The 13,107-nt window shown below is 35.8% G+C and overlaps 1 protein-coding gene across 1 annotated transcript in view; it reads left to right on the forward strand.

The window, feature by feature from the left end:
* TM9SF2 (transmembrane 9 superfamily member 2) overlaps positions 1-13,107 on the forward strand; it is a 65,566-nt gene that overhangs the window by 25,578 nt on the left and 26,881 nt on the right. The window contains exons 4-7 of the mRNA XM_039252531.1: positions 3,666-3,793; positions 9,615-9,744; positions 10,734-10,858; positions 12,150-12,261. Coding sequence (XP_039108462.1) covers positions 3,666-3,793; positions 9,615-9,744; positions 10,734-10,858; positions 12,150-12,261 — 495 coding nt within the window. The remainder of the gene's footprint in view (positions 1-3,665; positions 3,794-9,614; positions 9,745-10,733; positions 10,859-12,149; positions 12,262-13,107) is intronic.

Below are 13,107 nucleotides of genomic sequence, written 5' to 3' on the forward strand. Positions count from 1 at the left end.
GTTGCAGATAAACAGAGGGAAGGCCAGCAAAATATTCAAACCCCAGAAGTTTTGTCCCTTTGGGGAAGAATTTAAGGGCAAAGTACGTCCATGGTAGGTTTCCATCGAGGGAAAAGACAACTTTGCTTATGCCAAGGACCCTTCTTTTAGGCCTAGTGCTTCACAGTTTTAATTTTGAACCAGGAGTTGAAGAAAAAATAGGAGAACAAGAGTGCTTTAAAATGGAGAAAGATGTGCATCTCACATTTTGAATGAGTTTCCTCGAAGTTTTTAGGACCCAGATCTGTGCTAAAACAAAATCTTTGAGTCCCCTAAGCTTAAAGAGACAAAAAGCAAGCATTTCTTAAAACTAAGGAATAGGTAAACAGAAACATGGAGCTAAGAGATTAGATTTTTGTCGAAGTCAGCGATAAATGCATTGACCCATATTTTTCACTATTGATTCAGTATTGATTCTTTGTCCTTTATTTTAATAGAATTTTGCCTTATTTTCTTTTTAATGTTTATTGACAAACCGAGAGACAGAGTGGGGGAGGGGCAGAGAGAGAGAGACACACACACACACAATCTGAAGCAGGCTCCAGGCTCTGAGCTGTCAGCACAGAGCCCAACACAGGGCTCAAACTCATGAACCACAAGATAGTGAACTCACCTGAAGTTGGATGTTTAACCACCTGAGCCACCCAGGTGCCCCTTATTTTGCCTTATTTTAGATGTGCAGTAAAAACAATGGTGGCAACCAGCAGCAAAATAAAATTCCAAATCTGCTTTGCTGTCTTTTATCTATGACTCTGTTGAGGTCAGGAAAACAGCAAGATTGGGTGTGTTATGTGAAGCTGGAGCCACATTCTCAGGGTCATGGAATCTCATCCCAGATCTAACCAGTCATCCTTATTCATTCAATCAGTTAATATATTCATGCCAGGCACTGTGGTAGGTGTGGCATGCAGCAGTGATCAGAGACAAAAATCTCTGCCCTCATGTATCTTATATTCTGATGAGGAGAAGGAAACAAAATGAATTACTAAAATATATAGTATGTCAGTTGCTGATGTAAAAACTATCAAAAATAAATCAGGAGAGGGGAATGAAGAATTGGCAGTTTTAAGTGGGCTAGTGGAAGTCTTGCTGAGAAGGTGACATTTGAGCAAAAGACATGAGGCAAGTAAAGGAGTGAACCATGTGAATATCTGGGGGGAGTGTTCTCTGTGAATATAACAACAGGTGCACCTGTTCTGAGATGTGAGCTTGCCTGGTGTGCTGAAGGTACAGAAAAAGTTGAAATGACTTGAACAAGTGAGCAAGAGAGAATAGCAGGAAATGAGGGAAAAGAAACAATGGGACCACATCACACAGTGACTCCTATTTAAAGACTTTGGCCTTTGTATCTGAGCAAGATGGTTAACACTGAAGGGTATTGAATAGGCTTAAATTTTAACAGGATCACTAGGGCCACTGTGTTGAGGAAGACCATGGGAGAGCAAGGAGAGAAGCCAGTAGACTGGTTAGGAGGCTGTCACAATCATTGAGATATCAATAATAAATAGCTCAGACCATGGGGTATATGGTGGGTGTTGTGATGTGGTCAGAATCTCAGAAACTGGCTACATTTTGAAGGTGGGGTCAGCACAACAGAAATTGCTAAGGGATGGCATGTGGGGTATGGACTTACTGTTTTTCTAGAATGGCACAGTCTCTGGGAAGAGCAGGTTTGGGGGGATTGGGAAATTAGGCATCTAAGTACAGATGTGGAGTAAACACTTGAATATATGTGTCTGACATTTGGAGGAGGAGTTCAGCCCTAGATATATTCATTTGAAAATGATCATCGGTGTATAAATACTACTTAAAGTTGGGAATTGATGAGATCCCCAAGGGGATATGGGTATAAATAAAGAGAAGGATTCCAAAGATTGAGCCTTGGGGCACTTGGTGCTACTAGGTGAGGAAGATGAGAAGGATTCAGCAAAGGAGACTGACTACCTCAAAGGTGGGAGGATTACATGACCTAATAAACGTTTATTATTACGATTAAACATCCTTTCTAATTTTACAATTTTCCATCACAGTTGAACACAGAGCTAATTTGCCTAAACCCAGTAAGCATTGGATTGAGGTGTAAGATTTTCTACTTTTAGTATACCTAGCAATGTCTATGTCTGCAGAATTTAAATTTGACACCTATCCCTCTGATTGCTTAGTATGTATCCTTCTTTTTTTTCATTTTCCTCTCTTTAAAAAAGAACATACAAGGGGCATATAAGGTTAAGAATATTAAATAATTGCACAAACATTGCTACATTTACAGAAGCAGTGTAGCCAAAACTAAACTCTTGGCTGACAGATGGCAGCAGCGGGCTGCACTTGAAGCACTTATCTGTCAGCTCAGGCGCGGAACCTGGTTTTAGGTCTTTTAATCATGTGCAAACGACTGGACTGCTTAAAAGTAAAACATATGCAAGTTTTTTTTTAAACTCCCTGTAATAAAGTTTGAGTTTATTGAATGGTATACAATTATGGACTATATATAGTTAAATAAATTACAGCCTTTAGAAAGCTAGGAAATAGGGTTTAAAAAAAATTTTTTTTAATGTTTATTATTTGTGAAATAGACAGTGAGAATAGGGGAGAGGCAGAGAGAGGGAGAATCCGAAGCAAGCTCCAGGCTCTGAGCTGTCAGCATAGAGCCCGACGTGGGGCTCGAACCCACGAGCCGTGAGATCATGACCTGAGCCGAAGTTGGAGGCTTAACTGACTGAGCCACCCAGGTGCCCTAGAAGATTTCAGCTGTCAGCACAGAGCCTGGAGCCTGCTTCGGATTCTGTGTCTCTCTGGCTCTCTCCACCCCTCCCCCACTCATGCTGTCTCTCAAAAATAAAATGTTAAAAAAAATTTTTAAATAATAAAATATAAAATGAAGACATATATGGATCCTGATAAAGTAAACTTACATTATGCAGTATGTTATGAATACTGTTATTTTACACAGGAAATAAATCGTAGGCTCCAAAATTGGAGGAATCCTTAGTGTTTTAATTATCAATTTTTGTTTAAACCTTATTATTTGTTTCAATTTTATTATTAAATAAGATCCTGAAAATTGACAATCTTTTCAAATGTATGTAAAAAGAGAATCACATTTACCCTGAGTTTTAGATATCCAAATTTGACTTTTTCTTGTATCATCCCAGTCTGCTATTCACTGCTGAGTCTCTATTACCTGGTCATAGGGGGCACTTAACAAACCTCCATCCAGTAAATATATGGGCATGGAAACTTGTCTGCTTATTACTAGAAAGGCTTCAACTCCATAATTTCAAAACATCAGAGGCCATTACTATAGAAAGACTGATGTTCCATTTTGTTCTACATGTGGTTTTTCCCCCCCTCTAGGATTTATTTACATTTAAATGGTGAGTTGATTGAAATTATAAAAAATAAAAATAAAAACTGTTACTTATCAAAAGAAAAATTTAGATTTTTATAGAAACAGTAAGATTAAAATTTAAATGTAATTAAGTATGAGAAATTTTAAAATATTATCAATGTTAATGCACTGTAGTAATTTGACAAGATTAGTGTTTTTACTCTACTTACAGACTTACAGCATAGGCGTGAAGAACCTGGATATTTTATAATTTGCTTTTCACTTTATTTTAATACAGTTTACATTTAATAAGGAGGAGACCTGCAAGCTTGTTTGTACAAAAACATACCATACAGAGAAAACTGAAGACAAACAAAAGTTGGAATTCTTAAAAAAAAGCATGTTACTGAATTATCAACATCACTGGTAAGACATGGAGATTTGGCGCTTTTGGTATTTTACTTTCCTAGATGAAACCTCTGTTTCATTGATTGTATAAATTACTTCATTAATTCTATAAAATAGAGCAAATCCATTAATTTCCTTTTTTTGTTGCTAGTAATAGCATGAAGTCTGACTTTTACGTGCCAAGGATTACTAAGCTTGATGGCTTAAAGTATCATCTTTTAACTGCTTAGATTACTATAATACCTCATACTTTTAGTAAATAGACCTGGTACCTAGAGTACTTCTTTTCTGCATATGTACTTAAGAGAAACATATTTATGCTTTGAAAAAAGGAAGTGGATCAGTTGTCTAGAAAAATACTGTTATTTTATACTTGTAGGCTGTAAAAAAGACCATAGGAAAACAAATTTAACCTGTTTAATGTTTGATACATAGCATCTACTTCAAATAGAGCAGTTATATTTTGAGTAATCTGTTTTTTATTTTATACATGTGATTACATTAACTGGGTCTTTACCAGTTTGTGTTGTAATCAAAAAGCATTTAAACCTATTTTATTTCTGCTTCTAAGGTATTGACTCAAAAAAATAAAATAGTATTGACTCTTTATACATAATTCAAATGTAGAATGTTTTTTAAAGGGTCTAAAGGTCCAGCTTTTGAAGTATGATCATTGCTACTCTTCAAGATAATTTTGCTGACCAGTACCTTACTCTTTGTGGGGTCCTAATTTTTAAATGTTTTGCCTCTTCTAAAAAGTATAAGGCCTGGAGATAGTGAGCAAGAAGACTGTCTTCATGCACTTCCTCTTGACTGTTTATTCTTTCAGGATCCCAGGCTCATTTGCCCAAGCAAGGGAGGTTAGGAACCATTGATCCCAGTTTGACATGCCCAGATCCTGAGGCTCAAATACTATGACTGTAGCCTGTCATTTTGTCTTGCCCCCTAAAAGTCCTAGGGAGGGGCAGCCTTGGGGTCACTTGCCATCCATGAACTAGTCTGTGATTAGGGGGATTCACTCTGATTGGCCAGACCTGGGTAGAGTCTGTTTCAGTCTGCTAAGCCAAATGGGAACACGTTTCTCATAGCAGAACACCGTTAGAATAAGGAAGGACACTTGCCCATTACTCTTGTTTCAGCTTCTTCCTCTTGTGAGCCTCAGTGCAAACAAGAACTTGAAATCTCTTCATTTCTTTGGTACTGTGAGAATGCTATGTAATTGCTGAATCAGTGTAACTTGGGTACATTTGCTTATTCATAAGTAATTGAAATTTCCCTTGGTGTTTTCAGTTTGTTTCCAGATTGTTCTTTAACAGCCTTCAAAATGATATCTGAGGCTCAGTTCTTAGAGTTTCATGTTAGCCTCATCCACCTCCATTTACTCTAACCGCTAGTCATTTGTTGACAGAATAAAAGAATGACTTCAGGTCTACTGGTGATTTTTAGCTATTTCTTCTACCCTCTGTTCTCGGAATACTGTTTAGAGGTTTGCTCCTAAAGATAATAGAAGCACCTCTTCTTCAGTAGCTTCTTCACTTTAGTAAAATATTTAGAAATATATTTAATTAATTCATGATGCAATTAACGTAGATACTATTTCATGCCAAAATGCATAATAATAAGAATAAACAGTTTAGTATAGTTTTTGAAGTCAGCATTTGATAATGAAATTGATTCAGTAATTCATAGGTATATCAGTTGCACACTTAAACTATATTCTGCCTAAAAACTTGAAACTAGATGGTGAATAATCATTTTATTCTTGTATTAGAAGAGTTTATGGAGCAGCTACCTGGGTGGCTCAGTCAGTTAAGTGTCCACCTTCACTCAGGTCATGATCTCACGGTTTGTGTGTTCGAGCCCCATGTCAGGCACTGTGCTGACAGCTTGGAGCCTGCCTCAAATTCTGTGTGTCTCCTCTCTCACTCTCTCTCTCTCTGCCCCTCCCCTGCTCATGCTTTGTCTACCTTTCTCTCAAATACAGATAATAAAACATTTAAAAAAATTTTTTTATAAAGTTTATGATTTCAGGTCTGAATCTATTAGCAAAACTCTAAGCCATATCACAAACATATCACCTGGTAATTGTAGACAATGGGCTTTATTATTTATCTTTATTATTATTTCAACATTTATTTATTTTTGAGAGAGAGATAGAAACAGAGTGTGAGCAGGGCAGGGGCAGAGAGAGAGGGAGACAGAATCTGAATCCAGCCCCAGGCTCTGAGCTGTTAACACAGAGCTCGACACGGTTCGAATCCATAAACTACGAGATCATGACCTGAGCTAAAGTCTGATGCTTAACCAACTAAGGAACCCAGGTGCCATTCGGCTTTAGTCTTTAAATCAGTACACTACATATTTGGAGAATGTTGGTTCACATTGATGAATTTAGTTAAACAGTAAGTTGAGTATATTTCTGTCTTTGACCTACTTCAGAAACTTTTTACTATATAATTTGGTTTTCAGCAAAGATACAAGAGTTGACAGAGATAAAATAGCATGAACCTTTGGAAATCTGAAAGACCTTTAAAAGTATAGTGTTCTGTTAGGGAATTTTATTGTGAATGTAGCACTTATTAATCTTTACACTGAGACATTTTGGGGAGAAGCATAATCATTTTCTAAATTATGAAACTATATATCTATCTATCTATCTATCTATCTATATATATATATGCCTGTGAAAAACCACAAGCAGCATAAGAAAATATTACATGAAAGGTAAGTATCTTCTACCACCCTCAGCTTCTTTAATGCTGCTCCCCAGAGGAAGCACTAGTATTTCTCATGTGTTCCCAGATACCCTGTGCATGTGCAGTCATGTAACAGGAATGTACCTTTTTAAAATAATGCAACTGAGGGGCGCCTGGGTGGCTTAGTCGGTTAAGCGTCCGACTTTCGCTTAGGTCATGATCTCGCGGTTCGTGGGTTCGAGCCCCACGTCGGGCTCTGTGCTGACTGCCACCTCAGAGCCTGGAGCCTGTTTCAGTCTGTGACTCCCTCTCTCTCTGACCCTCCCCTGCTCACGCTGTCTCTCTCTCTCTCTCTCTCCTAGAAATAAATATTTAAAAAAAATAAATAAAATAAAATAAAATAAAAAATAAAATAATGCAACTGAAATACTGTACATATTATTCTGTAACTTGCTCGTTTCTTTTAAGAAAATATGGGCATTTGTCCATGTAAAGCACATCTGTAGATCTATATCTACCTTATTCTTTTCATAATTGTGCAGTATTACATTGCATGAATGAACTATAGTTTTCCCCCATGACATTTTTTTACTTATATCAAACTAGATTTTTTTATTTTTTATTTTTTATCTTTAACATAGTTTATTGTCTAGTTGGTTTCCATATAACACCCAGTGCTCATCCCATCAAATGCTCTCCTCCATGCCCATCACCCATTTTCCCCTTTTTTCCCACTCCCCCCAGTCAACGCTCAGTTTGTTCTTAGTATTTAAGAGTCTCTTATGGTTTGCCTCCGTCCCTCTCCTTAACTATTTTTCCCCCTTCCCCTCCTCTATGGTCCTCTGTTAAGTTTCTCCTGATCCACATATGAGTGAAAACATACCCCTGTGGTCCTCTGTTAAGTTTCTCCTGATCCACATATGAATAAAAACATATATTTTTAATCATACTGCCTTTTAAATGATTAGAATGACCAAATATTAGTTAATATGCCAACCCATTATAGAGAACAGTTAATTAAGAATAGTTAATTTTCTTATTTAAATGAATGAATATTTTTAATTCTAATTTGTGATGTTAGAGCACCATTTGAGGATTTTCTTGTCTTACTCTGTCCTAAGCTACTTCTTGATTCTTGAGACTAGCATTTTGATACTAGCACCAGGCACTGAATTCCCTTCAGTTATACTCTACGTGATTCGTGCTTATACTTCTTGCCCAAGTTGCCAGGTGTTTGTGACCTTTATAAAAGTATAACTATATAACTAGTTATCACAGTACTTAAATTTTCTAGGTTCATAGCTTCCTGGACAGAGAGGAGTCTTTGAAGGTATTTTAGTATAGTGAGTTCTAATCCTGGATCCCAGCAAGCTTCAGAAATTCAAAGTCCTAACAGATAGTGGGACTTGTATTAAAACTAACGTACTTGTGTTAAAACTACATAGAATATCTTAAATGCCAAATATCTTTGCTTTTGGCTATGATTTTCTGAATATTGTGGTAACATGGGTTATTATGTTCTGATGGGAAATTCTGGGAATTTAACTTATTGGGGAAAAAATTATTAATAGATGAGGCTTCATAGAAGTGTTTTAAATGGAGATCAAGGAGGGTAGAGGCAAATAATAGAAAGGAGTCCTTGATGGTTAAAAAAAAAAAAAAAATTGGGGCCTGTCATTCAACCTTTATCCTTTTGAGTCCTTTTTCGCTGTATCAGATTGAAAATAAGATTTTTAGTTTTTTCGGTGTTAATTTAAAAAATTACTCCCTAACTTATTAGCAAGGCAGTAATTGAAAATTATATTCATTCAATTTTATTACATTTATTTCCAAGTGTTTGTTGTTTTTTTAAATGCTTCCTGTTACCGGGAAAAGGTTATTGTGTCAAGGCATTATGCAAATGATAAACTTAAGATGCTTGCTTTTAAAAAGCCTTAAATTGCTCCTTAATTTCTCGTTTTGTAGCTAACACTATAATTTTTATGTAGTACTTTGCTGTCATAGCATAAAGGTATTATAATTAATATATTGTATATACTCAGTGATTGAATTTCACTATCTAAAAAATTACAGCAATTAACTGTTTAAGCTACCAAAAAATCTGAATATTTATTTTATATAGCGTTGTTTTTATGCTTCTAATATTTTATAGTCTTTCCATGGGAACTGCTAGCCTGCTGGCTATAATAATAAGCAACTTAATAGTGTAGGTGATTCTAAAATTTGGTATATTGGGTACTATTAAGTAGCATTTAAATATGACGAGACATGTTTTATTAGGTCATTAATGTACACCTTGGGTGCATATAGAATCATAATTTTACTTCCTAAGGCATACATTAATTAACAAATAAAACATGCCCTGGAGTCATCTTATGACTGTAATATAGCTAGTATATTTTTAGCAGTTTTTTTTTAATTTGTGTCCTGTAGTGTGCTCTTGGCACTGGGGACCACATGCTTGGACTTTAATGTGGTTAGACGGTGCTACAGAACTTTCTTCTTTACCTATTCTTTTTTATCCTCCTTTTTAAAAGTTGTTTGTCACTAAAGCACTTTAAAATTTTGTTTCTCTAGTTTTATAGCAGTATTTCTTTTAGACATAAGTTGGATTTACACAGCTTTAATAGGTAATACTATAATTTTCACTTTTTCACCTGGCCCTTTAGTTGAGTATTTTTCCATCTTGCAGTTATGTTCTTCCCCCTTTTATTGAATTACCTAGTAGTAAAGGACATTTGCTTCTATGCTGTTCCATTTAATTGTTCCCAAGGAACTAGATATATTGCTTTGCACCTAATGTAGAGCTTTTGAGTGTTCTGCAAAAGCTAAATTATACTTAATAGATCTACATAATGATATTAAATTAGCAACTGCAGTAAATTAATTTCTAAAACTCCCTTTCCTATATATGTTTATAGTTTCAAAGAAGCTATAGTCTTTTTCTTCACTACAGTGTATCAGTATTGGCATAATGCTATTGCTTATGAAATACTGCGTTTTATCAAAATTCTTTTATTGTAGTTTTGACATCTGAAGGTATTTATAGATATCTGAATTCTATGAAGTGGTAACACAGCTTTGAGCAGTATTTGTTGGTCATGTTTGATGATTTCTAACTTGACTTTTACTTATGTGCTTAGGATTGTGGATAATATGCCTGTAACATGGTGTTATGATGTGGAGGATGGTCAGAGGTTCTGTAATCCTGGATTTCCTATTGGCTGTTACATTACAGATAAAGGCCACGCAAAAGATGCCTGTGTTATTAATGTAAGTTTGTGAACAAAACTCAATGCTACTTTTTAAATATATGTTTTTTGGTAGAAGGATTCAGTCTTCACCTAGACAAAATTGGTTACATTCATTGTATGATTCACATGTCTGAAGCACAATTACTTAGATCCTAAACTTAAGCTAGATTAGCAATATATAAGTTTAACTCTAGCACTAAAATAATTCAGATTCAGTTTAGCATTCACTGAGAGTGTCTGTTATATAAGGTCTAGGACTTTGTGTGTTCTGACTCTATTAAAGTTAGACTAATAAATCTTATATATATTTAAAAAAAAGATTATTGGAGTGCCAAAAAGACCTCATTATAAGCCCATGAAATTTGTATTATAAATTTAAACCCATAAAACAATATACTGCAAGAGTTTGGTATTATACCTTTTCTTAAAAGGTAAAATGCCTTTATAGCTGTTCTTTTATATTTAAAGATGATAATAAAGACGTTAATATAGAAAGTATTAAAATTACTGGGGATATGTGTTAAATTTTCTGTAATCTTGATTTAATCTGTTAATATGACCTGGTAGTAGAAGTTAGCATAAGCTTGATCAGGAAGCTGGTTTGGCTAATGCTTTTGGGAGAGTTGACCACACACAGTTAAGTAATTTAGGCTGTTGGCTTAGTCTGAAGTTACAAACTTCCATGTTGAAATGTGTAAGATTTAGCATGCTCATAACATGTAATATTTTAAAATTTATTTTGTTAGTTTTATCATAAGTGGAAAGATAGAAAATATTAGATGTGTTTTTTTTAACGGGTATTTATATGTAAGAATTAAAATATTAAAGAAGCATAATTTGTACTCTGCCAATTAATTTTGGCCTTTGGAGAGTTTAAGCTTAAAACTTAAATGTTTTTATGAGGAAGGATTAAAACTCTGTCCTAGCTCAAATTTTCCTACTTGTGCCTCATGTTAGAGTTTTGACTCTTGTATAGCCAGTTTTCTACCTTTAAGTTTTGTTCCACAGTCAGAATTCCATGAAAGAGATACATTTTACATCTTCAATCACGTTGACATCAAAATATACTATCATGTTGTTGAAACCGGGTCCATGGGGGCAAGATTAGTGGCTGCCAAACTTGAACCAAAAAGGTAACTATACAAAAAAATAAAAAAAGTAAATACATGTGGGGATGCCTGGCCAGCTCAGTCCTCAGTCAGAAGAACTTGTGACTCTTTATCTTGAGGTCATGAATTTGAACCCCACATTGGGTGCAGAGATTACTTAAAAAAATTAAAATAAAGAGGGGGGGGTGCATGGCTGGCTCAGTCAGTTGAGCATGTGACTCCTTATCTCGGTGTCATGAGTTCAAGCCACGTTTTGGGCATAGAGCTTACTTTAAAAAACTAAATGAAAATAAAATAGTAAATAAGTAAATGTAAGTGAAATTATTCCCAAAGAATAAATATTTGGAGCCCAGTTAAACTTTTTTAAAATCAGTGTTCTGGCATATAATCTGGCATTTCAGAGTTGATTTTACTAAAACTCCCTTTAGTGTGATTTGTTACCGAGTTGTGGGTTGTCCAGAGAAACCATATGAATATGGTTTTTCTTCCTGTTATGGTAAGTGGTCAAGTCAGAGTGTCTTTTTGTTTTGTTTTTTAGTCAGGAAGTTTTGATAGCTTTTCTTTGTCAGCCTGGAATGGAGAACATACGTGGTTGGCACACATTCCCTCTTATAGTGGAAAAGCATTGCCTCCAGTATTTGCAACTTGACCTCTCATCAATGCCCAAATGAGCTGATTTTTTTAAGTAATCTCTCCACCCAAAGTGAAACTTGAACTTACAACCCCGAGATCAAGAGTTCCATGCTCCAATGAGTGAGCCCACTGGGCGCCCCCTAAATGGGCTGATTAGTGCTATCCTTTCTAAAGTCTCCATGCATGTTAGATGCCAATGTGTGACAAGTCATTGAAACAACATCTCTTCAAGTTGTCAATATTTTTAGTGACAGTATCTGTCAGTTATTTGTGAGTTCCTTTTTTGACTATTCCATTTTTTTCACGACTTCCCCTCAGCCCCGCATTGAGTTAGTCTTTTTCCCAGGATTCTGTTGATAAAGAAATGCATGCCATTATCAGATGGCAGTTAATTTAAATTCCTTCAGTGTTTGTTTTTATTTTTTTAAAGATATTTAATGCTCTTCAAGTATAATGCTTTCAAAAGTTTGTTTCTAACTTTGAATAATAATTTCTTACATATACTTAGAACTAAGCCCATTATTTATATGAAACAAATATTTGTACTATTAAACGTGACATAAATAATTTCACCCTTGACTATCAGTAGCATTGTAAAATATGTACAAAGTCTCTATAATGTTTACCCCATGTTTTTCAACTGTACTTTATCAGCATCTTGCCAAAATGTTTCCTCCCACAGCTTCAAACATACCCATATAGATAAACCGGACTGCTCTGGACCCCCCATGGATATAAGTAACAAGGCTTCTGGGGAGATCAAAATTGCCTATACTTATTCTGTTAGCTTCCAGGTGAGTTTGTTTTTATCTCTAGTATAACTTAGAAATTGATTCTAAATTCATACTACTTAAACTAATTAAAAATACTAATGACTAACCTTGTCAAATAGATAAGCTTTTAATGAGCTGATTTGGAATAGTTTGTCAGTGCACCAGGCAGCATAATCACCCTAAAAACTAAGTCTCCATTTAAATGAGAAGTCTAGTCAGTTGGAGAATTGAACCTGATTAAATGTTAAGTCATAAGAGATACATAGAAAACAAAAGGTAGAAAATAGACGTAGAGGTCGGTTGGGGCCTTTGGGTGACTCACTTGGTTAAGCTCAGGTCATGAGCTCACAGTTCGTGAATTGGAGCCCTGCATTGGGTTCTCTGCTCTCAGCACAGAGTCAGCTTCAGATCCTCTCTCCTTCTCTCTCTACCCCTCCTCTACCCATTCCCTCCCCCTCCCCAAAATAAATAAACTAACTTAAAAAAAAAACCTTGAGTGGTGCCTGGGTGACTCATTCAGTTAAGTGTCTGATTCTTGGTATTGGCTCAGGTCCTGATCTCACAGTTCATGAGTTGAAGCCTTACATTGAGCTCTGTGCTGATAGTGCATAGCCTGGTTGGGATTCTGTCTTTCTCTGCCCCTCCCATCCGTCTCTCTCTCTCTCCCTTCCTCTCTCTCTCTCTCTCTCTCTCTCTCTGTATGCCCCTGCCCCGCTCGTGCGTTCTCTCTCTCTCTCTCTCTCTCTCTCCCCTCTGTGTGTGTGTGTGTGTGTGTGTGTGTGTGTGTGTCTGTCTGTCTGTCTGTCTGTCTGGCTCACTCTCTCTCAAAATAAGAAATTTAAAAAATTAAAAAAAAAAAAAAGCATC

This window comes from Hyaena hyaena, unplaced genomic scaffold, assembly GCF_003009895.1.
Source record: "Hyaena hyaena isolate Hyena2069 unplaced genomic scaffold, ASM300989v1 scaffold_418, whole genome shotgun sequence".
Lineage (NCBI taxonomy): Eukaryota > Metazoa > Chordata > Mammalia > Carnivora > Hyaenidae > Hyaena > Hyaena hyaena.